Below are 27,943 nucleotides of genomic sequence, written 5' to 3'. Positions count from 1 at the left end.
CCTCAACCTGAAAAATGCAAGATCATACAAATCGGCTTCACGAAACACCCACGTCTCCAACCCCAAGTAGCCATCGATGACTCAACCTTACAAAGGGTGGACTCGCTTACCCTTCTCGGCATCACCAGCCAAGCTGACCTGAGATTGAATGGTCAAGTTTTGCAGATGGTTACACATGCTTCACAACGGCTGTACTTCCTATGAGTTTTGAAGAAAAATGGTGTCCTTGTTTGTGACTTGGTGACGACAAAATGTTCATCCACCACCTACTCGAGTTTGGTTCTCCTGTGTGGAGCTCCAGTTTGACTGAGGTTTTCGGGTGGCGAGATTGAACGAGTGCAGAAGCGTGCAATCTATCGCATTACATATTATAATAACTCGTAAAAACAAAATCTTGCGTCTCTTGACATCCCCCCCCCCACCACCCCCTTCATTGGAGCGCAGGCACAAACTCCTCACATGGGTTTGAACAACTCTCCTCAAATCGGAACATCATCGTGAAATACTACCTCCCATCCGTCACTCTCAATCTCATTCTTGCCTCAAACTAAGAAACTTTAAATTTGGACCTTCACCATTGTAGAACACAACAGGATAAAAAAGTCAACCGTTCTCCACTTCACAGCTTTATTAACCTCCACCATCGAAGATGGATGGAGGTTACTGTTTTCACCCGTCTGTTTGTTTGTTTGTGAACAGTATTACGGAAAAACTCCTGGACGGATTTCGACGAAACTTGGTGGGGGGGTTATATTTTCAAAAATCGGGCCATGAGCGACTATGGGCAGTACATTCAGCCATATTGTCAAAAATTTCCAGCCGGATCCTATACTATGAAAACTGTCGGAGAAGATAGACTTTGAATGAACCCTGGTCGAAAAACAATAAAAAAAGCGAAGTTCGTATGGTCCAAGGATCATGCCATTAGATTTTGGACTTGGTCCAAAAAAAAAAACAATTTTGCAACTTTTTCAAAAAAATTTCGATTTTTTCGATTGAATTTTTTTTTTGCATTTCTACATGTTTTAAGTGATTTCCAACCCCCCCCAAAAAAAAATTGTTAGAGAAAAAAGAAAAATTTTGCAACATTTTTTTAAAAAAAATTTCGATTTTATTTTTTTGGCATTTCCACATGCACGTCGATCTAGTTTAGTTTGTTCAATCGTGGTTCAGTCGAGTCTGATCCGTTTTGACCTACAATGAATAGGATATCAGGTTCACTTAAGTAACCCAGCAGTATAGGCGGTGGAGGTTTTGCACTCTACCGAGTGCTCCCCCTCGAGTTGAACTTGTTTCGAGTATATTATTGTTTGTACATCGTGTGTTTTCATTACCATTTTTGTATATCTTCTGATTCTAAATGTGCAATAGTTAGTTATTGTTGTAAGATTAAAAAAAAATTTTTTTAGGAGGTTGGTGGCAGGATTTGCACTCCGGCAAGCGTGATCAGTCAGTGGTTCGGAGTCGTTTTTTTTAACATAAAAACCATCAAAAATCTGATCTGAAACGGATGAACAGATTGAGGTGAAACTTTACAGGTGTGATCGTCTATCCATGAGGAACAAAAAGTTATCCACGTATGACATCATAGGTAACATTGTTTGGCAGCTATGATTTTGGTTCACGAAAAAATATTTTCACGAAAAAATAAGTGACCACTATATTCGTTATTGTGTGTCTGTCTGTCTGTCTGTTGGGTAGTCCATCCAGTCGAAAATTTTTTTTTGAAATTCTTTCTACCCTTATTATCAGTTTTTCCATCAATATGTTGTCTGTTGGGTTGTCGATGTAGTCGAAAAAATTTTTTTTTTTTTGAGATTTGCTCTACCCTTATTATCAGTATTTAAAATGGTGATTTCAGTTAATACAATGGCGATTTCGATGAAACTTGGTTGGTAGGTTCATACCATGACCGAGTTGTGTGCAAATGAGAACCGTTGCTATGGACACCACCGTTGCCTAGCAACGGGACTTTGAAATTTTTGAAAAATCATTAAAAAAAAATTCGAAAATCAAAAATCGGGCCACGAGCGACTGTGGGCAGTACATTCAGCCATATTGTCAAAAATTTCCAGCCGGATCCTATGAAAACTGTCAGAGAAGATAGACTTTGAATGAACCCTGGTCGAAAACAATAAAAAAAAACGAAGTTCGTTATATCTCAGAGACTGAGTCAGATATACATGAAACTGGTATGGTAGGTTCATGGTATGTCCTAGTTATGTGTGAGAAAGAACCGTTGCTATAGACCCCTCCGTTGCCTAGCAACGGCGAAAAATCTCTAAATGTGGGGGTATTTTAACGAAAAAACAATCTGCAGCATTGACCCTTGAAGCTAGAATCATGTATTTTCTTGTGCTTCATCCTCAGGTCATTCCGCCATCGAACGGGCCCATCGCGTCAGGTTCTATTGGGTAGGCGACTACCCATGTCCGCCTACCGGCTTGTCTGTCTGTATGTATGTCTGTTCGGTCCAGTGCTCCGTTAATACAATGGCGATTTCGATGAAACTTGGTTGGTAGGTTCATACCATGACCTAGTTGTGTGCAAATGAGAACCGTTGCTATGGTCACCACCGTTGCCTAGCAACGGGACTTTCAATTTTTTGAAAAATCATAAAAAAGACATATTTTCAAAAATCGGGCCATGAGCGACTATGGGCAGTACATTCAGCCATATTGTCAAAAATTTCCAGCCGGATCCTATACTATGAAAACTGTCGGAGAAGATAGACTTTGAATGAACCCTGGTCGAAAAACAATAAAAAAAAGCGAAGTTCGTTATATCTCAGAGACTATGAGTCAGACAAGCCGGTAGGCGACATGGCTGCTCGCCCTAAATGGAAAGCTGGCTGACGCGACTAGCCGATATTCATGTACATGCTATCAATCAATTTACCACAATAAATATGATTATCACAGCCCTCTTAGTTTGCGTCCAGAAACCCGCCTTGTTAAATTTCATGCATGTTTCCAAAGAGACTAACAAATGGCAGCCCTGGTAATTCCATTTTTCTCTTCGCTAAAGATTTTATTTTTTTATATGATGCTGTAAGACATTCTCCTTGGGCACAAAAAAGCAGGTCCTTCGGAAGTCCAGTTTCGGAGGTATTGATTTTTTTGTACAGTCCACAATAAGTGTACGATGTATGATAAAGTATTTTAGCTGTTGCGAAGCAACGGAGGTGTGCATAGCAACCATTCATTTTTGTGTACATGCTCGCCACATTGTACACATTTCACCCAAGTTTCATCAAAATCAGACTCTTTCTCTTAGAGATATTCGCAATTAACCGTTTCTGAAATGTTCGACATGTACTCGCCCAAAACCTATCTCCTCCTCCAAATATTTTTTGTTAGGGCTGCAAATTGACAGGAAGGGAGCGAGATAGATTGCGCACAGAACTCTAAGCTTCGATTTTTCGATATATATTTTTTTCGATTTTTTGACCACTTTAAAGGGCCGTTGCTATGCCGTTGCTCGGGCCCAGGGTCCCATATTCGAAAGCACACGATTCCCAGAAATATTGGTCCGACCTACCAAATTTCATTGGAATCGGTTGAGTGGTTTAGCCCCTAGGCTTGACCAAAGTTTCGCGGACAGACAGACAGATGGAAATGTCCAGAATAAGGGTGCTCTAAGAGCAGCCAATATACATGAAACTGGTATGGTAGGTTCATGGTATGTCCTAGTTTTGTGTGAGAAAGAACCGTTGCTACGGTTCTTCCGGTAGGCGGACCCCTCCGTTGCCTAGCAACGGCCGACTACCCATGTCCGCCTACCGGCTTGTCTGTTTGTCTGTCTGTCTGTCTGTCTGTCTGTCCCAAGCATAGCTCCGTGGGTTTTGATCCAATCCTGATAAAATTTGGGTGGGAGGTCTATATCATGATCTAGTTGTGTTTTCCTGAGACTGGGCGTGGTGCGCCCATTATGGGCGGAGCCACGCCCAAAAACGTGTTTTTAGGGGGTAGCCGATTTCAATTTGCATCTTCTCCTAGGGGGTTTGTCAAATCTGACAGGGGTTTCGGTATTTGGTTAGCCCAATGGCACCTGCATAGCCCCACGGAGCTCGAGTTTTCATTTTCGTCCCAAGGTCAAGGTCACGAACTTAGAAAATTTCGAATTTTGACATAAAAATCATACGACCGCCCAATATTTGAGAGCTAGGACGACAATTTTTTATGCATAATCTTGAGGTCATTTCCCACCGAAAGGCTTGAAACCATTTTGCTCTATCTTGAACACCTTGCCCGTAGCACCCCCTTTCAAGTTTGTTTTTACGCTGATTTCATAAAAATATGGATAATCCGAGGAGTGCGAAATGCCATATAGCCTATATGACATTATATTGTTCCTGGAATGTTCCAAAGGAAGTTTTGCACCTAAGGTCATAATCCTTGACCTTTGACCTTTAAAGTTCACAAAGGTCAAATTTTCAAAGTTGTGGGAATCGAACCGGGTTTTCGACCTTCTTCGACGAACTAATTCCATTAAGCTCTAGCACGTATCCTGTTTCCTTATTTTAATGTCCACAACATTGTTTTGTGACCTTTAAAGGTTATGCAAAGGTCAAATTTTGAAAGTTGTTGAACGAAACCGGGTTTTCGACATTTTGCAGCTAATAACCTGTTTTTATTTTTTGCAGCTCACTCGTTTTTATAATTTTGCAGCTCACTCGTTCCACATCATGTTGATCATTTTTATAACTTGGTCAAAAATTATCACATTGTCTCATCCTTGACTTGTGAAACAATCTACATCATCAAATACCGCTCGTGAACCATCGTCGTCTTCAGACTTGTATCTTTTAAATTTCAACCTGATCATACACATGGTCTGGCAGACAGAATTCTTTATTATTTTGAATCTGGGTTTGGGGATTTAAATCAAACTTGGTACAAGTACGTCTAATGATGTAATAACGTGGGTGGAGGTACATCTCGCGGCATCGAAGAGTGTCCTACTTTGTAAATCACTCTTCTTTGCAGAAATGTGTGTTTTTCATCAAATAGTGTGTATTTTAGCTTGTACTAAGCAAAACACATTTTACACAAGAAACGTTATTCATGCAAAAACAGTCTGATTTTCTAACATAATAGCTTGTTTTGTTTTATACTTTGATGTATGTATCATGGGTATTTATTCATTTAATGATCGATTTACTGAGTTGTTTACCGTTAATTGGCATCTTCAATTTATAACAGTATGTCTGTGGAAAATATTTTTCACGATACACCCAGCCTTTGCGGAATACATCCAGTTCATATAGCGAGGAGTGCCTGTATCTGTTGAAGAGAATATCTAAAGAAACCGGAAGTACGGTTATTCCTCGTTTTAATGCAGTAGTTCCATCCATCCATCGGGACCATACTCTGTGCAGAGCGTTGGTGCTGCCTCAGCAGTCTCCTTAGCTATTGGGCACAACCATGGACGGGTCGCCACTCCGACACAGGATACCAGCAAGCTGGCACTCATTTTGCCAACCTCAGAAGGATGACAGGCAGAGTCAACCCCACATGGAATTAATTCAACAGCCGAGTGGGAGTTGAACTCAGGATCCCAGGATCCCAAGCCAGGCATCCAAACCATTAATATAAGCCAACACCAGGCATAATGCAGTAGTTACATTCCGAGAATTTACCAAGTCAGCTGAAAACGCATAAAATGAACGTAATATTATTGTGGGCCGGGTATCGGGGACGAGCACGACCGCTAGCTGGAGCAGCAGAGTCGACTCCACCGAACACCCAGAATTCAGATCGTTACCATCGGATAACTCCGAAGGTACGGGTCCCTTACAGGACCGTGAATCGTCAATAATTCAACCACGTGGAACAGGGTTATTTGCCAAACTTCAAAATATCTAGAGGCCCATGTGGTGAGCTACCGAGGAATTCACACCCTCGATGGAGCTCGAACGGGACGAGCCGTTTCCGTGCTCGATCCGTGCGTAACCCGAGCGGATGGTTTCCGAGGTCACGTCAGTCCAAATGTACAACTACAGCAGCGACGGTCTTTTTAATCACCCAACACGCACCGTGCTAAACCAATGAAGGAAAGGACGAGGACGAGGACGGACTGAAACATTCAAAAATAGGGATATTTATTAACAGTAATCGGGGGAACGAGGGAAGCACGTAAGGGCAGAGTTATCACGACTAAGCAATGCAAGTATGTATAAGGCAAAAAGCACTTAAACAATTCCTACTTATAGACTGGGCCCACAGACACACACACGCACACACAAAAGAAACGGACCCAAATGGTTTTTATTCACCCAAATGGTGCCAGCGAGATGATGAGGCCAGACCAGCGTCGAGCTGCGATCAGAGAACCAGACCACGTGCTCGACTGACGGGCACAAAAAAATTTGTTCTCCTTTTTTTCATTGTCCTCGGGCGCGGTCCGCCACGCATGCGTGGACTACTCTCATTGGGCGGACCGCGTGTCGCGCCTCCGCCTTCTTGCAAAGGACTGCCCTGGCTCTGATCCGCTCTGCGCCCATTGGCCGCAGAATGACGCATTCTCTCATTTGGCACCAGGCCAGAACGAAACACTTCGTGAGCGCACGGACTGCGCGGACAATTCCTCGAGCAGTGTTGTTGTTGGCATTGTCATAAGTGTAAAAATCCTATCTATAAAATAACTTCGCAGCGCATGTACACGTAATTCCCATTAGACACAGGGGATGGATTCTAACTAGAAACACATACTTATCGAAATAACTAAGCTACAGGGACGGCTGTCTGTCTGTGTGCACAAGGCTTCCAAATTCGTAACACTATTCCCATAAGAAACAATGTAATCGGTAATGATTGTGTCATAGGTGTGCGAGAGTCAGAGAGACAAACTTCTGCATTCAAATTATAATAAAACCAACTTTCACAAATCTGATATGTTGCTTGTGGTGATTTTGGAGGTGGAAATGGGGTGGGGGGGTGGGGGGTGGAATTATTGCAGTTAATACCATAACTCCAAGCACTCGCTTTTATTTTATCAGCGTTTGCACAAAATGTTCGCAATGTGGATTCCGTAAGTCTAAGCCCTCGGCCAGACTTACAGATGGGTGAATTCCCCCAGAATTGGAATATTTTAGTACAACTTGCAATATACCCCCTCACCGTGAACGGCACTATGCCTTACGTGGAGACAATTGGAATTGGGGTCCACCCCCACTCAGAATTTTTTTTTAACCACCTCATTTAAAAAAACCTTCCTGTGCTCACCACAAGTGGAACCAGCAGTTTGACTCATTCGGTCGAGCGGTGCAGGAGTGCATACAAATCAAACCAACACACCACAAATTATAGAATGATTATGCAACACGTTTATCTTTGTCAGTTAAAAAATACTTTACAATTTTTGAATGTGCGTATGAATAAGAGAGCAGTACACAAATTGATCGAGACCCCGGCACAGGAGACTAAATAGACAAAATGAGAGAATACTGTTGTCCAACTCTTGATGTATTCTCCATCGACATCCGACCAGCACTCACATGTTGCACATCACGTTTGCCTGCGGATTAGTGACACGTCACACACACACACATACGGATGGACAAACCACCACCACCACTCCTCAATGTAATTAGCTCTCCCCATCCTCCCCCTCCACATTTATTTTTTAAAAGAATTAAAAAAAAGATGATGCCTCGATATAAAACTACTTTGACCAACACAAAACGTACATCCAAAATGAAAAGGGGAATTCAAACTATTGCAAAAAAAAAGAGCACCACAACTACACAAGGCTTGAGTGCTACGTTCTACGGATAGTCTCCGAGACTCATTGATAAAGCAGATGGGCCACGAGTTTGTCTATGCTTGTCTGTCTATGTACAAAGCAGTGATAATTCTGCATTGGTGATGTGTGGCTAACAAGTGGAGACGTGAATGCAGACACACGAGTCTAACAATAAGCAAATGCCGATTCACTCTCGTACGATTCATTAAAGCAACATTCACAGAAAATAAGGTACGATTTCAAAATGCCGGTGTTTATACATCAATTGTTTATACACTACCCCCACCGATGTCAGGCGTTGACCATCACAATTAAAACCAATTGTAAATTGCTCAACTTACCGTCCAGAACGAATTAACCACTTTTGATGTGAGGCCCTCCACCTTGGTCAAATCTTCCATCTGTGATAAAAGGGAAGCAAAGTAAAGTGGTTTGTGAAACTTTAGGCCTCAAACAAAAAGCTCAGTATAATTATAGGTCAAGGTGAAATAGGTGGCAAAAGGACATTTCTGAATGAACTGGATCACGTCATCAAACTGCAAGTTTGATCAAATTTTCGGTTTGAGAAGAAAACCCGATGAAAACCTTGTCGGTTTGAAGAACCTTCCAACGTAAACATTCTCCACACACCTCAAACCTTTTTACAGAGGGACAGACAAACTACCTCGGTGAATGGCCCGTGTTCCTCACGCCAGCTGATGATCAGCTTTGCACGTTTCTCACCAACCTTCTGCAGGGCCTTCAACTGCCGCACATTTCCGTGGTTCAGAATGTCCAGGACGAGTTGCTTTTGTTTCTCATTAAAATGAAGGGCCTAGGGTTGGGAGAACAGTCCATTATGCACATCTTCACTGCGACCCTCGAAAGTTGAGTTTGTACATCGGCAAATGTACATGGATACAAATGTTACCAATACAGACAGGCAAAAGAGCAAACCTAACCTGCAGGCCAACCTTTAAATGGCTGCCATTAGCATGATGTCGTCAACACAAACCAATGGATTCATCAATTCGCTCCCCTGATCTACGATTCCTTTTGTGAAATGAAATGGTCAAACACGAGCAATGTTTCATTTTCAACGAGTCATCTGTTCGACAAGGATAGAAGAATGAAGAATTGATGTACAAAAGTCACTCACATTTGAATCCACTGCTTCGTACACCTTCACGGAGCCTTCAGAATCACATACTGAAAAGAGGATGAAATGTCAGCTGCTATGATTAACCATTTACATTTCAACTTGTGACTAGCAAGCAGAACAATACAGACCTGCCATTAAGCCTGGATGTCAGACTATCTCGAATGAAAATCGCCGACAACCACTATGGTGACGAGCAAGCTTCGCTGAGATCCGTGATCGCATTACAATATTCATTGAATGGAATTTGCACTGTTCCAACTGGAGTTCAAAGTGGAATATCACTTTTGCACTTTGTTTACCGACACCCTTACATGCGACATTAAAGCCCAGTCGTATTTTAACTCCAATAACATGAGAACTCTGGTACAAGATAGTCATCACAATTGTCTGGTGACGATGCTTTTCGACCATGCCTGCACTTGAATTCGTTGCCCAAAGTCTGACGCTTCATGTTCACTCTTGTTGCTGATCTGGTCAATATCGTTTCGATGGAATAACCTAATCCCAGGTGGACAAGAATTGCTCAAGCAGCCACATACCTGCAGTGGGTAGGAAAGCATTAGGGTGGACATCTCGGGGTTGGCCAAAAGGTGCAATGACACCAACTGGCATAGAATCGCCACCAGCGGTGCCCGGCTGCACACCCTGCAAGAACAGAATTCGAACAAGACGGTGAATTTTGAAATTGGAGAGCAGTCGACAAAGTACAAGGATTATTAAAATTGCATGCAACACAGCTCGATGATCGTGGGTGAAATTGCAGAACTTTTGAAAAAGGAAAGTATCGAGCAAAACAACAACATACTTGGGGGATCCAGGGCATGCCCTTCCAGAAAATGTTGAAAAACTGATTTCAAAATATGTGTTTTGGGGGTGATCCTGTCAAAATTGTAACAAAGACAAAACTATGCAAATGAAAGTGATATTTGGGGATTTTTTAATTTTATTTTTCACCTGAACATCCATTGCTGGGAAGATTATTTTCAATTAGTTACTGCAGCATTTTGTTATTGTAAAAGAAATGCGTAATGAATACCGCATACTGTACCTTGTTAATTGCAATCGTTTTGAAGAACAACTCGACAAATATAGATTTTTATGTCCCGAGATACCAAATTAAATTACAAGTCCCCATTTTAGTTGCCCTTTATGCCGGGCAGGTAATACAGTGGATATGTTCTTGCCCCTATGGACAGACAGAGCTTAACATGGATGAAAAGTGTTATTATTTCTTCGTAAAGAAACTGCAAAAATACCCAGAGACTTTGGCTTTTTAAAATCGATGAACACGGCTGCTGCTCTTCATTGGCTTTTCGGCTCTTTCCTGCTATACCTTGAGGTTGCAGACTTGGTGGCTGGGGTTGCAGGTGCAGACTCGGACGGGGTTGACGTTTCAGGTGTCGGGGCTGACAGCTTGCATCCTGCAGACTTGCTTGCGCTTTAATGCTGGCTTGCATTGTTTGGCGCTTGGATTTTTCAAGCAAGGTCTTGGCATTTATGGCAGTGTGACCACTCCTTGGCCTTTTTCACAAGATCTTGGCTCTTCGTTGTTCACCTTGGCGTCTTGGTTTTCTATTATCATCGCTTTTCCGAAACCTTGTGAATTCTTGGCTTTTTTCATTGGCTCACCTTGGCATTTATGAAAATGAGGGTGGTCACACTGATTTATGGCTGCCTGTTGCTTCAGAGCCAAATCATACAAATGCTGCAGCCTTGCTGCTTTTCTCTGTGTCATTGCCTTCAGGTGCTCGGAGTAATTTTGTTTCCCCCTTGTCGCATATCTGAGTTACCTCCATCTTTAGAGCGGTTGTTTGTTTGGCTTTCAGGTGGGATTTTACTACAGCAACTGCTTCATAGTTCTTAACGGTGAGAGATGTTCTGTCCCTCGGCAGAATGTCATCCATCAGGTTGAATGACGACTCAACCAAAGGACCGGCATAGATAGTGACCAGTGCTTTGACCAGCTTAGCAAGAAAGGGATATCGAGTACCACTATCTAACCTGAACACCACAAGGGACCAGAAATGTCAGTCATTTCTATAGATTCACATGCTGGTGTGCTGTATCACGTGATTGGGTTTTCGTATATCATGACTCGCCCGCTAGGGGTGGCAGGAATGTACATCCGGACGCGCAATAAAGCGGAGTTGATGCTAACACTCTTGCTTCTCGTGTTCCACTGCACCTCGTACACCATAGTTGGCTGACGAGGATGGTTGAAAACTGACAAGTGCCCGTTTTCGTCGGAGACGACTTCAAATTGTTTTCGGAGCAATTGGGATGCTACTTCCACACGAATGATGTGGTCAACGAAGGCAAACAGAAGTCGATCTTGCTCGCTTCGCTTTCGGCAGAGCATTATCGGCTACTGAGTGATTTGGTGGCACCGGACAAGCCCCTTGATGACGGGCTGTCGTTTCGGGACATTGTGGAGAAGATGAAAGCACACATGGTGCCGGAGAAGTCATTACAACTCGCTCGATACCAGTTCGATCGCCTCTCGAAAGGTGCAGAGGAGCGCGTCGCTGATTTCGTGGCGCGGATTAAGCATTCTTCCGTGGCCTGCAAGTTCACGGCGGGGAAGCGTCCAGCTCAGCTCAGAGATCGTTTTATTGCTGGTTTACAAGATGCGAAGATGGTTTTGGCGGTTCTACGGCTGAAGGGTGAAGCCATTACATTCGACTCGGCGGTCAGCATGGCTACAGCGGTCGAGCAGACTCGCGGAGATGTTCGGGCCATCACTGGCCACGCGGGGTCGCGTCTCCTCGGCCGAGATTGGCTGGCCCGCATCAGGCTAGACTGGGCCGCAGTTCACCTGGTGCAACCCGTGCCGAGCCATTGGGAGGATCAGTTGGAGAAGATTCTTCAAAGACATCAAGGTTTGTTTTGTGACGACCTTGGGAAACTCAAGGGCGTGGAGGCAAAGCTCTTCCTGAAGGAGGGGGTGGTTCCTCGTTTTTGTAAGCCACGACCGGTGCCGTATGCCCTGCGGGACAAGGTCAAGGGTGAACTGGATAGGCTGGAGGCTTGTGGAGTGATCGAACAGGTGTCGTACTCAGATTGGGCCACCCCGGTTGTCGCGGTGCTGAAACGGAATGGAGACGTCCGATTGTGCGGGGACTTCAAATCCACGGTTAACCCGGGGCTCAGCGTGGAGCAATATCCACTGCCGTCAATCGATGAAATATATGCGCGATTGGCGGGGAGTCAATACTTCACGAAGCTCGACCTGCGTGATGCATATTTTCACCTGGCAATGGATCCCGGGAGTAGCGAGCTTTTGACAATCAACACGTGTCAAGGGCTCTATCGATATACCCGACTCTGTTTTGGGATTGCTTCGGCCCCGGCCTTGTGGCAGAAAGCCATGGATCAGGTTTGCATTGGCCTGCCTGCTCAGACCTACCTAGACGATGTGCTCATTGCAGGGAAAACGGCGGACGAGCACCTTGCGAACATTGCCCAAGTGCTGACAAAGCTAGAAGCGTGCGGCCTGCGCTTGAACAGGGACAAGTGCGCGTTCTTCAAGCAGTGCTTGGAATACCTCAGACACATCATCACGCCGGAGGGGCTGTTGAAAGGTCCTCGGAAGGTGGAGGCGATTCAACACATGCCACCGCCTCACGACAAGACGCAGCTGCGCTTGTTCATTGGTATGGCCCAGTATTACCAAAGGTTTGTGCGCGGGCTCAGCTCACAACTTGTGCCGTTAACGCGGTTGCTCAGGAAGGACGAGCGCTGGGCTTGGGGGCCTGCACACCAGGCGTCGTTCGACCGCGTCAAGCGGCTGCTCACAGAGGAGATACGGTCCTCGTGCACTACGAGCCTGCGCGTCCGCTCTTATTGGCATGCGACAGCTCTGCATATGGCATCGGGGCAGTGCTCTCCCACAGGATGGACGATGGTTCCGAGCGGCCTGTTTGTTTTGCATCCCGGACCCTGTCCGCAGCAGAGCGGGAATATGCCCAGATAGAGCGTGAGGCTCTCAGCCTCGTCTGGGGTGTACGGAAGTTTCATCAATATCTGCTGGGGCGGCATTTCACTTTGCAGACGGATCACAAACCGCTTCAATTCATCCTGAGACCCGAGCGCGGGGTACCGGTGGTAGCGGCCACGCGAATACAGCGGTGGTGTCTGTTTCTTGCTGCTTACGATTATGATATTCAGTTCCGAAGCACCGAGAAGCATGCTAACTGCGACGGGCTCTCACGCTTGCCATGTGCGGAGGGTCCAGCTGCATCTGAGTCGGCCGACCGGGTTGATGTGTTCGGGCTGGGCCAGGTCCAAAGCGGGCCGATCACGGCCAGACAGGTCGCGGTGGAATCGGCTCTTGATCCGGTGCTCGCCCGTGTCGTCCAAGCGATTTCTACGGGGAATTGGAGCGATCTACCTTCGACACCGGCATTTCAACCTTTCACGTCGCGCGCATCGGAGCTGTCGTTGGTCCAACGGTGCGTTATGTGGGGAATGAGGACGGTGATTCCACCGAAGTTCAGGCAGCGATGTTTGGAAGAACTGCATGTCAGTCACCTTGGCGTCGTGAAGACCAAGAGTCTTGCTCGTAGCCTGTTGTGGTGGCCGGGGTTGGACAATGACATTGAGCAGTTGGTTAAGCGTTGCGCCACGTGTCAAACAGATGCTGATAACCCGCGTCGAGCCTCGGGGCTATGGCCACCCCAGACAGAGCCTGGCAGAGGGTCCATTTAGGGCCGGTTAATGGCAAAATGTTTTTGATTGTGATCGATGCATTCTCTAAATGGCCGGAGGTTGTTGTAATGCAGCATACATCAGCAAACATTACAGTCGAGAAACTGCGGACGATCTTTGCTAATAAAGGATTACCGGAGATCCTGGTCTCTGATAACGGTCCGCAGTTCATCGCAGGTGTATTTGATGAGTTTATGCGTCAAAATGGTATTCGACATCTGAGGTCCGCACCGTATCATCCTGAGACGAATGGGCAGGCTGAGTCGTTTGTTAAGATGTTGAAACGGGCTTTGCGCAGGGGGGTGTTGCACCTGTGCAGACAGTGGTCGATGTCTTTTTGCTCCATTACAGGAACGCGATTCATCCTGTCACGGGTGATTCGCCTGCCATTCGTCTCTATGGACGGGCATTGCGGTCCAGACTGGATTTGCTGCGACCTGGAGGGTCGGGGAGTGGGACGGTGTCGCGCCCGACGCTGCTGCGCGGTTTCGATGTGGGGCAGCGGGTAATGGTGCGCGATTATTTCCACGGTTCCAAATGGGTGCCGGCTGTGGTCTCTGTGGTACTGGGCCCGGCAAATTGCATGGTGCGGACTGATGGTGGGGAGGTGTGGAAGCGGCACGTGGACCAAATGCATGATCACTGTTCAGCGTCACCCCCCCTCCCACACCCCCCCGGGCTGAACGATGTGGGACCCCCACCTGTAATGTCGCCGTGCCCAGACGTTGTATCGCCAGGGCCGGATGTGCCGACGCCCAGGGGGTCTTCGCCTGATTCGGTCCTGCCCGGGGACATCGGGCAGGCTGGTCGGCCGGGGGCGGTTGTTATTGCGGATGGCGCGAGTCCGGTGAGGGTGTCACCTCGACCGAGCCGGGAGGTGTCTGAGCCTGGGCTGTCTTGCTTACAGGAGACTTGTCACTTGCTTACAGGAGACAACCATGTCAGCAATATGAGTCCAGGATGTATGCCCATATCTTCATGTGTAGAGCACAAAGTGACTCCTTCTTGATGACGTTTGGTAGCTGGATAGCCAACTCCTCAAATGACAAATGTGGTAAACTCTGGTTGTGGAGGGCTGGATGCCGTGTGCTTCACAGTCAAGACATTGTTATCCAATGGAAGCTTATGAGGTAATTCCCAGCAGCAGGGTAACCTTTGCAGAGATTGTCCGTCACTTCTTTTACCCACTATTGCTTGTTTGGATCCGCATTTCTGATAGCATCGAAGCTGAACTCTCCAACACAAAGGTTCAAGTTCCAGGAAGACTTAAGTATATCAATTAGTACATGATGAGGTGGGGTTGACTCAGCCTGTCATCCATCCATCCTTCTGAGGTTGGCAAAATCAGTACCGGCTTGCTGGGATGATTGAGCCATTTGAGTATCCTGTGTCGGGGTGGTGACCCGTCCAGGATTGTGCCCAACAGCCCAGGAGACCGCTTAGGCAGCACCAATGCTCTGCATAGAGTATGGTCCCGATCGATTTGGATTGGATTTTGTTCAATCATCTCCCACACTCGTCCCTGCTTGGAAATATAAGCCTTGGATTAGGGGATTAATTTGAGAGGTTCATTGATGGAAATTTCTCCCGTATGTGCGCACGTATGTAATTTATTTAAGATTCTCCTTTGTATGCTAAACCTGAGGAAATCGAGTTAATTTCTACCACAATTTGGCGTCTCTGAGTGGGCCGCAAACCCCGGAAAGGCGGGGATTGAATGGCACCGACTGCTGTAACAGCAAAAGTGGCCACAAACTAAGCGGTAATGGGAGATGTTTGCTCTTACTTCAGGTCGGATGCTGCATCTCTCAACAAAACAGGTAATGTAGTGCTCCATTAATAGGAGAGGTCTGATCTTTCTAAGTTTATCTTTCTAATCTCAAGACTGAACTTTCAAACCTCTCTCCCTCCTCCAACTCCTGGTGGTGTCTAATCAAATCTGTTTCTGGTGTATGTTCCCCCTCAATCCCCTCCCTTACCTCAAATGGCTGCACTGCTGATACCGCACGTGAAAAGGCTGAATGCCTAAACTCGATGTTTGCATCAAAATCTTGTGTCCTAAACCCATCGCTTTCTGTACCCACCTTACCCAGTCTCACCCAACTGTCCCTGGAGTCCTCTCCTGACAAGATGGAGAGCTTGCTGTCAAACCTCGACTCAGATTCTGCAACCGGTCCAGACGGCGTCAGCCCACGTGTCATAAAAAGCTGCCCCTCTGCTCTTGCTCACCCTCTCTCTGTTATATTCACCCTCTCATTTGCTCAAGGTCACCTGTCATCTGCTTGGAAATCAGCAAACATTACCGCCCTGCATAAAAAAGGTGAAAAAACAGATCCCTGCAACTGCAGACCAATCAGACTTCTCCCGATCATCAGCAAGGTTATGGAATCCATCATCGCTTCAGACATGAAATCCTTCTTGTTCTCCAATGGCTTGATTTCCGATCATCAATTTGGTTTCAGACCAGGTCACTCTACCCTGGATATTCTGCTTCTGCTCTCGCAACAATGGATGGAGGTCTTCAATGCCGGACATAAAATCAGAGCCATATCCCCAGACATATCGCATGCTTTTGACATGGTCTAGCACCCTGTCCTGCTCACCAAACTCTTCCTATGGTATCCATGGCCATCTCCACTCATGGCTCACAGACATCCTCTCCTGCCGCAGTCAACGTGTGGCCCTAAATGGAGTTCTTTCATCCCCTCTTCCTGTCCAGGCTGGAGTTCCTCAAGGTAGCGTTCTGGGCCCTGTTCATTTTCTGGTTTTTATCAATGATCTCTCTGACTCTGGAAAATCCTCCATATCTCTTTGCTGATGACTCCACCGTCTGCTGTGCCATCGGTCATCCCTCAGACCGGCAAGCAGCAGCTTCTTCGCTCTCTGCAGATTTGGGTAAAATCACAAACTGGTCCAACACGTGGAACATGTCTTTCAATCCGGACAAATCTCACACTCTATGTCTCTCCAAAAGGACCATTTGGAACCCCCCCCCCCAATCTCCTTTCTCAACAATCCTCTGGAAGAAGTTCTTTCTTTCACGCTTTTGGGTCTCATTATCTGCCATGATCTTTCCTGAGAAAGCCACATTTCCAACCTTGCCTCCAAAGGTCTGGGCTGGTGCTCCTGCCTCCCACCTTTCTCAGCTACATGCTGTGGAAACCAAGGCATTTCGGATTATTGGCATCTCCTGTGATAAGGCTGAGTCTTTGGGCCTCTCACTCTCTCACCGCAGGCAGTTCGCTGGTCTTTCTGTCTTCTACTGTCTCCTCTCCGGTCTCGCCCCCCCCCGGCTGTGTCTGCGATTTGTCCCCGCCACATTTCTGCAGGGCGCTCAAGGTCCGCCAACAACCCCCTACTGGTAAAAACAAAACAAACAAACAAAAAAAACGCTGAGAACGTGCCAAAGTAATGATTCACTCCCTTGATCTGTGTAACTGTCTGTACCTCCAAACCATGGGGAAATTCGAAGGGGCTGTTTGTGCTCTTTTCTGATTGGCTGCACTTAGACCTTGCCTACTGGAACCAACATTGTTTCGACTCCGTTCCACTCCTTTCCCAGTAGCAGAGATCAGTTATTTTGATTTAAAACTTTTAGAAAAGTTACTCCTTTCCAGATGAAAGGCTAATTCTCTATTATCCTGCTTGTTCAAACATTTCCCCCACTCATCCCTGCTTGGATATATAAGCCTTGGATTAGGGTATTAATTTGAGATATTCCTTGATGGAGATTTCTCCCGTATGTGCGCACGTACGTAATGCATTAAAGATTCTCCTTTGTATGCTGAACCTGAGTGGAAATTCTAGAGAGAGAGAGAGAGAGAGAGAGAGACAGAGAGACTGAGACTGAGAGAGACTGACAACATGAAACATCTGTGCATGAAGAGTGTGGGATGGCTTTCTGAACTTGAAATAGCGTGATGTGTCCTTCGAATTTGGTCAGGATGCCCCTGTACAGATTGATGGATTGATGAACTTGTCAAACCTGTGGAAGAGAGCAAACAATCCTATCCTTTATCCCAATGTTCACCGAGTTCTTGGGCTGCTCTCCTGCGAGGGTCTTTTGAAGGCTGATAATTATTGCTACTTCCTCTGCTTAGCTGACACCAGCAGTGTCCTGCAGGGTTTTCACAACAGCACTGTACTTCAATTTCCCGTATTTTGCAATGAAAGAATAATAGAAGATCTTCAGAGCAGCCATGACCTCAGCAAGCCGATTTGTGACTGACAGAATCTGAAGGAATCGACGAGAGATAGGACGCAGAATGTTCCGGGAACCCTTTGCACATGTTATAGACAATGTCAAGTGCATTAGGTTTTGCACCTCTGCAAAAAGTTCTTTAGCTTTGGGGGACTTCACCAAGTCGCAGCCGGTGTCACCAGCAACATCTACTACCCATGATTAAATGGGCTGAAACAGCACCAGTAGATTTGGCACATTATCTCTTATGAGTTTCTCAAGGCCACCTTTTGTTCCTCTCATCGTGGCACAATTGTCCATCAAGCAAATGATACAATTGCTTCGAGGAATGCCCCTCTCATTCAGTGCAGACACAACAGCTTTGTGAACATTGATGGCACTCGCGAGGTTCACCCTCATGCTTGCCAAATGCTGCAGGACAATGCTTTCCTCATCATCATGTTGGACCAAGCCTGGTGTTGGCATAGTGGTTCGAGGAGTGGTTAACTTGGGATCTTCGGGCCCTGAGTTTGAGCCCCGTTGGCTACTGAACTAACACCAGGTGGGGTTGGACTCAGCCTGTCATCCTTCCGAGGTCGGCAAAATGAGTACCAATGTACTTGTATAGGGGCACAGCATTAGCGGCATAGTCGCACCCCAACAAAATGAAAGCTACCTGGTAGCCAAGCTGCCATATGCAAGAAGAAGAAGAAGAAGAAGAAGATAATGTTGGACTGAAATGTTGAGAATTATGTCCCAGGCATTATTGGTTGCCTCATAAATGTTTAACGAATAGGCTTGAGGTCTGCATCTTTGAAGGGGCGGGGGGGGGGGGGGGTGTTTCCAGCGCCATTCAGCAACACAAAATCATTCAATGACAATTTTGTTCCAGGAACCCTTTATTTAAAGATGAGAGTACGTTACGATTTTGCTTCATTGCCTTTGCCACCAAAGGTGGACGGAGGTTATGTTTTCACCCGTCTGTCTGTTCGTCTATGTACAGGATATTTCAAATAGTTATGGATCGATTCGGACGAAATTTGGTGGAGGGGGTGGGTGTGTGACAAGAATGACATTAATAGATTTTGATGAAGACCCGAATCCAGATTCGAGAATTTCAATGATTCTTCACCATTGAAAAATGGGGCCAAAAACGATAGATGGATAGGATATCAAAAACGTCCGCTATTCGCGGACACCGTGTATTCATGGGTCATAAAGAGTGACCTGCTTCGACATTCGCGTATTCACAGGTTTATTATTTTGTCAACACTTTCAGGACTGGTCTCTATCCACCTGGGAAATTGGAAATTGGCCAAGATCACAGAATTGCATCAAAAGGTGCAAAAACGGATCCCTTTAACTGCAGCCCAATTAGCTTACTGTACTTCCAAACATCAGCAAGCTCATAAAATCCATCATCACGGTTGACATAAAATCGTTCCTTTTCTCCAACAGCTTCATATCAGATCATCAATTTGGATTCAGACCCGGTCACTCGACCTTCGACATGCTGCTTCCACTCTCACAATGGTGGAGGCCCTCGATATTAGACATGAGATCAGGGCCGTCTCTCTAGACATATCTCGAGCTTTTGATACAGTCTGGTATCCTGCCTTGCTCTCCAAACTGTCTACCTATGGAATTCAAGGCCAATTTCACTTTTGGATTGCTGACTTCCTCCCCTCTCATGGTCCACGTGTGGCTCTCAACGGAACTCTTTCATCTCCTCTTCCTGTCAAGGCTGGAGTACCCCAAGGCAGTGTTCTCGGCCCCATATTATTCCTCATCTTCATGAATAATCTCACCGAATGGAAAATCCTTTATCTCTTCTCTGATGACTCCACTCTCTGCCTTGACATCTCTCATCCTTCTGACAGACAGGCAGCAGCCTTTCACCACTCCTCAGACATTGAGAAAAATCACAAACTGTTCAAGCACAATTTTGGTTACGTATCCATATTGTTCACCCTTTGCGTTTTCCCTTACCCCTCAACGTTACCTGCATCCCTTGTTTATCCATCTCAGACTACTTTCTTCCTCCACATTGCTGGTTGTTGTTTCCCCTTTCTCCTGCTGTTCCCTTTGTTGTGTTGTGTCCTGATTTGTTCTGTGTAATCACTTTTCCACGAGCCTGGACCATACAATATATATATATATATATATATATATATATATATATATATATATATATATATATATATATATATATATTTTTTTTTTAAACAATGCCCCAACATTCGCAGACCCCGATATTCACACCATTTTTCAGGAATGTATATCTCACGAATAGCGGGGTTGTAGACCGATATAGCACGATAAAGTGTTTCAAAAAGTTGTGGACGAGTTGGTTTGGTGATGAGAAAGAGCCGATTCGAATTTGGTTCAGATCCAGATCCGGATCCGACCGATCAGTGGGATACGACATATAAACTGTCCATCCTGCCGGAGGTATGCGCTCTCCTGAGTGCCGTTTTAGTTTCCACGAGTCTCCATTCCTGTATGTTCCTCCAACATGGCATGTTGGATGCTCGGCTCCGTCGGTATCGATTTTTTCCGATATCGACATATCGGTGGGCTCATACCGATGTACATCGGTATCAAAAAAATAATTATGTAGGTTCCCAAAATACGTCGTCGTTCAATGCTCCATTATGTATTCATATACGACATACACATCATTGACAGACGGCACTTCGCGGAACACATCATGCACTTGATCGTTTCAAATTGTGGCAAATTTATCGACATACGATAGAGAATTTGGTTGATAAAGTGTAAAATGGAGTTCAGTTTTGTCCTTCGCTTGCGTTATTCTTGCAGGATAATTTCGAAAGACAATAGTCGATGACCATTAATCGTAGGTAGCAGGTGAGTGCTCGGCCAGCTCAGTAAAAATCTGGCTCTGCGCCCAATATTATCACATGCGACGACGACACGTACAGTACCGCTAATGGATCGACGTACCGGTAATCTGCACAGGCCGATATTGGTATAACGATCGAGGATTGCTGTGTCAGTAATCCACGTAGGCTTTTTAAAGCACACCCGATTCATATAAAATAACCAATTGTTTATAAACGTTCACGAGGGCAAAGAAAAACACGATTGCTTGTGCAGTGTGCTTGGGTGCTGAGGGTGAAAAGTTAAAACCAATGCTGTTGGTTTTACCAAACCAAACATTGGTTTAAAACCAAACCAATGCTGCTAACCCTAACCCTAACTGTACCTACTTCCTGGTACGCCTTCTTCATCACCATGGATATTGACCTTTGTGAGGCCATTGGCCCCATGACGATAATATTCATGGATGAATTTCTCACGGTACACTTATGCCTTATTGTGCGGATTTTAAAATTTACTTGTGGCAGACCAATGTTTGGATTTTGGTTGCCAAAGAACAGTGCAGACAAAGTTTTATTTAAAGGGACAACCCCCCCCAAAAAAAAACATGAAAAAGGATGTATTTTCTTGACAGGCTGAATAATGTCTGGGATGAGCTGGACCCATACGGCATCCAGTCTCGCTTTAAACACAGCAATTGGTGGTACGAGAACCACATCTGAAGGGAGGGCATTCCACAGGTTCACAATTCGATGGGAAAAAGCTGAAGAGCAGAAATTCCTTCGCCCGAGCTGCTTGAACATTTTCAGAGAATGTCCACGCCGGACATTATCTTGACAAAATATAGAAGGTTTTCAGTCAAGGTTTGCATAACCCCACACAATCTTAGACCTTGAAGATCCTCTCGGAGGCGCAGGTGCTGCATTGAGAAGGGGTTTAGGGGGGAAAGCCTGACATGGTACGGGAGGGCATGGAGTCCGACAACCATCCGGGCCGCGAGCTATTGAACACGTTCCATTTTGACGATGTTGCGTTGGTGGATATGGGACCATGCTTGGACACAGTATTCAAGTCGAGGTCGGACGAAGGCCGGATAAGCATGGATAAACGCCCATGGTTTAAGACGAGTGAAGGCATGTTTAATGATAACATCCACCGGGCCATTTGCACAACTGCATCACACTTAGCCGATGAGTTCAAGGAGGCATCAAACAGAGCCCCCAGGTCCCGAACTTTGCTGCTCCTGGGATGGGAAAGGTATTCTCAGACGAATCATGGAGGGATAAAAAATTGGTACATCTCCCCTACCTAAATGCAGGTTTTGGCATTTGGGAATGCTAAGATGCAGAGATGAAGTTGAAGTCTCGTTGCAGTCAGGGGTTCTCTCATGTTCCAGATGAATTTCACATCATCTGTAAAGAGCAGGCATTGGCTGACAAGGTGGTCAGGCAGGTCATTCACGTATATTAGGCATAGGAAGGGACCAATGACAGAGCCTTGAGGGACACCACTCGGTGCGGGAGCCCTCCATGTCATACATTCCACCGACGTCAAACGCTCCACTGCTCCAGGTGTATCTGAGTGCATCAAAGCTTTTTAAATCATGTATGGTATTTAAGGATTGTAAACACCTTTCTTCAATTTGTTGGTGATATACCGGTTTATTCAAGTTTCCATGACTGGTATATCGATATGAAAAGTTATCCCGATATAACCGGTATATTGCCAGACCCCGTTGGATGCCATCGGGGTTGTTTTTTTCATTTCAGCCCATATTTTCGCAACGATGAGCTGAACAGCCTTTTTGGATGTCTCTGAGTGAGCTTTCCTATAAGCCTGAATGAGATCCTTGTTCAGCTTTTCTCTGTCAGCCACGGCTTTGTCCAGAGATCTTACTGTAAACTGGTGACTGAAGAAAAAGGGATGTCACTTCCCTGAGAAGCCGTTATGCATATATTTTTTTTACATTCATATCCTTTAAAATTGTACGATTATTATTTAAACATGTTTTTATATCGCTAAGATCTGTACAATAAATGTTTTCAAACAATAATGAAATGTAAATTGCAAAAGTACAAGATTGATATTGTTGGTACAGTTTTGAAACCATTCCATCATTGCTTTTTCCACAGACACTTAATCTAATTTACAAATGAAAGCAAACGAGCATATTTATAAACAATTACGTCACTCCAAGCGATTAGTCCAATGATGTCATTACAGAGATCCAACTGCTGCCTGGTCTTATTGATGGTCCACTGTACGGCCTTTACTTTTTCAAATATTGTCCATCATAACTGAAAAAAACCAACGGGATAAACAGCATCCTGGGATTAAGGTATGAAATAGGGGGAGGGGAGCGTCTTCATCAAGCGTTATGTAATATTTTAGCGGGTGTCGGTTGAAGCATTACGGAGGGGTGGGTGGTGGGTGTCAGATTTGCACCCTATCCAGATAGAATGGGTTAAGAAACTAATCAACACATCGGCACAGCACCTCGGTTCTCTATAATCACGGCATGTTGTTCTGATGATGAAAATATGGAAACCTCCATGCGGGTCGTTAAAAAAAAAGGTACGGATTTCCATACACATACGGAGGAGTTTCACCCATGAATGATGATCGCCTGATATCTTCAAGATCAGATTTAGAGCAAGAGAGTAAGGTTTCCTTACCATGAGATTTGAGCCACACTTTAATGGCTGACACTGTTGCTGGTTTCGTTCCTTTAGTGCGTTGCGTGCAAGTCCTACAGGTTGCACGTTCCCATGACTGACAAGCCGCTCTATGGATTCCAGGCGCTCCCACACTTCCATCTGGAATGTCTTTTGCTGTTTCAGTAGAGGCCTGCATTCCATTGTACCAACACTTCAAACAAGTACAACATCACACGACAAATATCTGCAACAGGAGTTTAAAGGATTTTCTTTTTTTGCATCTACCTCAAACAAGACCACACTGGCACAATGGAACACTTATAAACAACATCACCACTTGTATCGATGAGTATCAGGGTAGCCACGAACAACGAGTTGCAGTGAGCAGTACTTGACCAGACTCGGTGACATCATGGATAGAGCATCTGCTCTGTCTGGGAGGTCAGTGGTTTGAACTCCGGAGGAGTCATACCAAAGACTTGTAAAAAATTGTCCATGCTGCTTCCTTCCATTCAGTATTTAAAGGATAGAGCATGGAAAAAAACCCATAGGTTAGCATCCATGATTGTCCCACTGAGTGCAGAGGGAAAAGCAATCATAACATGATGTTGCTGGTACCCAGAATGCTCTGGGAAGTGTCACTTCCCCCAATCTCAATGGCTGTGTTTGTGTGAATGTCAAGTCTGGTATTGTGTTATGCGTCTGTGAGCATGTGTGGGTGTGATTTCTGTCACAGCTCCTCCATGAGCCTCAGAGCCTGTAATAAATAAATAAATAACTCACCCGATTAACGAGGTATTTTCTGCACCAAGAGCCGTTGCTAGTGTGGCATTTCTGCCCAACTCGCCATCGTTGTTGGACAATCGTCGCTTCATGACTGAATCCAAAAGGTACAGAGAGCTATTAAAACAATCGGTCAACAAATCCCGTGCTTTGCATTATAAGTAAACAAGCAGGAAAAAGCAAAGCAAACTCAGGTTGAATATTTTGCAACAGGTCACCTGGCTGCTGGCTCTGCAGGGTGAGTGGACGATTGACCACCAATTTTGACTTGCTGGCAAAATTGAGTGCAGAAGTCGAATCAAAGAGGAAATGCTGCTCAGGTGCCAGATTTGTGACCATCACGGTATGCGCCGATCCACCAAGAGAGTCCTGCCAGACATAGATGGCACGGCCCGACGCAGTGAAAGGCGACTCAACATATCCATTGCATCACCACCACCTCCAAAAATGAGGAAAGCATTTCAGTCGTATTCAAACCCCACTCCATTCCTTCCACCATCTTTCCTCCACAGCGTTCAAAACTCAAGACCACCAATACTGAGACAAATGAAGCAAATACCTGCAGAAGGCGTGTGAGCTTGCTTTCTCGGTAAGGTACAAAGGTGAAGCCCTGGTTCAAAGCATCAACAACCTTGCTGAGAGCAAAGAGGGATGAGTTGATTGATCCACTTTCCTTCAGCCTGGAATGCCACGTTGTGCCACACATTACAAGGACAGTGTCATTGTGTCACAATGATAGACCTTCACCCAACCTAAGACCTTCTTCACCAAAGGAGAGGTCATAGGTTATAAATTAAGGTATTGAGCAACAAAATGTTGATAAAGATTGACACTTGTTTCATGGGTTTATTACGTACGAGCGGGATGTGCAAACATTGTGTAAGCATACGAACCGTGCTTCCCCATGGTCTTGGATCACTCAACTGCATTTGATTTTCCATTTACTTATTATCTTTTTTTAATTTCATTTCTTCATATTTTCATTTACGGATGTTGTCCGACTATTCCGTGATTTTTTTTTGCGGTGTATCAGCTTCGATGTCCGTCAGCACATAAAATTACAGTCTTTCCCCATCGTCTCGGGTCGCTCAACTGCATTTTTTTTTCTCCATTTATTTATATTTTCATTTATGGATGTTGTCTGACGATTGTGTAATTTTTCCAGTGTACTAGCTTTAATGACCATTGGCAAACAAAATTTCAGCTTTCTACGTCACCTGGAAAGTACTGATCTTTAATATCAGTCAGTGAGTCAGTGGTTCGAAAGAGCTTTATATATTCGACTCGCATAAGTATATAATACGTTGCCAGGCAACGCCGAGTCCCTCCAGCCCCTTTCCCTGCCTCCTCCCACCGACTCCTCCCAAACTCCCACCCCACCCCTTCCCCTCTTCCTACTCCGCCCCCCTCCCTCCGGACTCCTACCCCTTCCCTGCGACAAGTGCTGGCTCATTTGTTCATAAGTTATGAATTGTATTGATGTCATAAAAATTTATATGACATCATAGTGATGTATCATATGTGCGGTAATTCATCATATGTTAACCCTAGTAAACTATATCGTGAGGAAAAAAATGTGATCCAAAAAAGTTTAATTCCTATTAACCTTGGGAGCTCAGAGGAGTAGCGTCACAAACACACAAACGTCTCATTCGCTTGCATATGGAAGATAACATCGCTCCAAGCTCCTCACGAGATGAAATAACATCCGAAATGAAAGCAGATCGCACAAAAAGGTGAAACAATATGAGCCCAAGCTTGACAGCTTAGCGCAAGTGTGCGTACCTCCCGGCCATCCTGCCGTGGTGTGGCGATTCATTGCTTTTTCACCACTAAAAACATTTTTCAATTCACTCTTGAACTCATAGTTCACTTATCTCGTTGATTTACTCATTCCAATCCTCCAATTTATTTTGCTTTCCTAACTCCGGGGATGTCACCCCATTGAACTGCGTATAAGACCGGAAGGATTATGGCTTTTCACGTTTCACACACCATTGTGTCACCACCGCACAGACCCTTTTCTACGCACATGCTGCCACGTTGCTCGGCCCAGTGCATGATTCACCGCGTCCTACATTGTGTTATGTTTATGTGAGAAAGTGTTCACATCGACTTTGGCTTTCAACTCAAAATTAACATTCAATCTTCAAGATCTGCTGAGAATTTATCACGTGTGTCAAAATATATCTGCTGTGAGTGGGCCAACCAAGATGGTGCTTGGTGGCGACAAATTCGCACCGCTTATAATCTTTCCAGTCTCATATGCACCTGGCACAGCCTACCCGTTGCTTCGCCGAAGGACCAATTAGTCGTTATGTTTTCTAAAAATTTTGGGCAATAAGGAAAGGAAGACAAGTTTACCCATGCATAGAGTGCTTTCACCCCTACTGCCCACCCCTCGTCCCCATCCTCACATCCTGATCCACGTCGTGGATTGTATCGCCTTGGCCTCCAAAACAGTTTCGATCCCGCCAGTTAATTACAGCGCGTGCGCTGTATACAGTTGCACCGAATTTGAAATGTCCCCGGTGTCTACCACGTCTCCGGTGTCCCCTGTCCCCCCCACGTGCCTCAAGACAGCCAATGACGGCCGTCCGGTAGATGGCAGTGCGTAACCTAGACGGAAATGGTGACAATTGACGGAAATACCCGAGTATTTCAATGGGAATTTGTGAAACTAATGTGTTATGTATGTGAAAACCATTTAATTTATTGCTTGACGGGAAAAAACCAAGAAACGCGCCCCTCTCATGTACGAACGAACGAAAGATGTCATTTCCACCCACCATCGCATTTCGCGCCGAAAGACGTCATTTCCGCCTACCATCGCATTTCGCGCCGAAAGACGTCATTTCCGCCTACCATCGCATTTCGCGCCGAAAGACGTCATTTCCGCCCACCATCACATTTCGCGCCGATCGCCGAATGCTGAAAGCTAAGTTCTTCTTGTGCTACCATTCTTTTGTGGCCTCCTGCCACGCTGTATCGAACGATTTCATTCCTTCTGTGAGATATAAAGGTGCTTATCACAATAATAACAAGATTTTTACATTTCAAATATTAAGAACGCTTTTTAATTGTTTTTCAACTGAAAATCATAAATTGCATATTTTAAGATTAGTGTACTCATTTGATTCACCACACGCACTGTATTGAAGGATTTCACTTGTTATTTTTGTTGCGCTCATTGAAGTTCCACTTTCTGCACATTCCTCAACCATGTCATCACTCAATATAATTGTCTGAACAGTATAAAAAGTTATGTTGAATGCTTTGCTTAAACAAATAAACTTAGTTATAAAAATTTCTAATTTTTTTAAATTTTCAAATTTCACTCCAGATTTTGACACTTATTGCGTCCAGGAGATTCGTTTCTCAAATCCGATATAATATTTTGATTATATACTTTAATTGGTCCGTGAGAGGAGATTGTATTTCCAAGGCAAAGCATGTTTGAATAGGCTGAATCAATATGGCGGATAAGACCCCCTACGAGGCAGAGTTGCACGGACCAAGGAAAAGCCTTTCATGGAGCAAGTCGTTAATTGTCTTCAAAAGGGGTGTTTAAATTAACCCAAACACCCAATTTTCATTCATGCACTTTCTTGGTATTCTCTTAGTATGCATGCAAAGTTTGGGGCTCTGAGGTTTCACGACTTTTGAGTTATGGAGGAGACACACTGATGTAAAAATAACGCACGCACACACACACACACACACACACACACACACACACACACACACACACACACACACACACACACACACACACACACACACACACACACACACACACACACACACACTTTATCTCAATCCACAATCGGTCCGTTCCAACAACCCCCCTTATGCTCTCCTCAATCCACCAATAATCCGCTTCAC

At 45.1% G+C, this 27,943-nt stretch overlaps 1 protein-coding gene across 11 annotated transcripts in view; it reads right to left on the bottom strand.

Annotated features, from left to right (window-relative positions):
- Window positions 1–6,079: 6,079 nt before the first annotated feature.
- The window catches only part of KIF22 (kinesin family member 22), a 49,704-nt gene continuing 27,840 nt past the window's right edge, over window positions 6,080–27,943 (bottom strand). For 10 of the 11 annotated variants that reach the window (XM_085880469.1, XM_085880470.1, XM_085880465.1 and 7 more), the window contains 9 exons: window positions 24,618–24,738; window positions 24,277–24,427; window positions 24,059–24,152; window positions 23,294–23,465; window positions 9,427–9,532; window positions 8,885–8,934; window positions 8,411–8,560; window positions 8,088–8,147; window positions 6,080–7,518 (listed from right to left, as the gene is read on the bottom strand). In XM_085880469.1, coding sequence (XP_085736595.1) covers window positions 7,495–7,518; window positions 8,088–8,147; window positions 8,411–8,560; window positions 8,885–8,934; window positions 9,427–9,532; window positions 23,294–23,465; window positions 24,059–24,152; window positions 24,277–24,427; window positions 24,618–24,738 — 928 coding nt within the window. In that variant the 3' untranslated portion in view covers window positions 6,080–7,494. The remainder of the gene's footprint in view (window positions 7,519–8,087; window positions 8,148–8,410; window positions 8,561–8,884; window positions 8,935–9,426; window positions 9,533–23,293; window positions 23,466–24,058; window positions 24,153–24,276; window positions 24,428–24,617; window positions 24,739–27,943) is intronic. The other variant, XM_085880473.1, reaches the window with a different exon arrangement.

The sequence above is a fragment of the Eptatretus burgeri genome, chromosome 5 (genome assembly GCF_056783735.1).
Source record: "Eptatretus burgeri isolate ZD-2024b chromosome 5, Ebu_testis_v1, whole genome shotgun sequence".
NCBI classification, from domain to species: Eukaryota; Metazoa; Chordata; class Myxini; order Myxiniformes; family Myxinidae; genus Eptatretus; species Eptatretus burgeri.
Note: the sequence above shows the minus strand (reverse complement) of the source record. Positions and strands in the feature narration are given on the sequence as shown.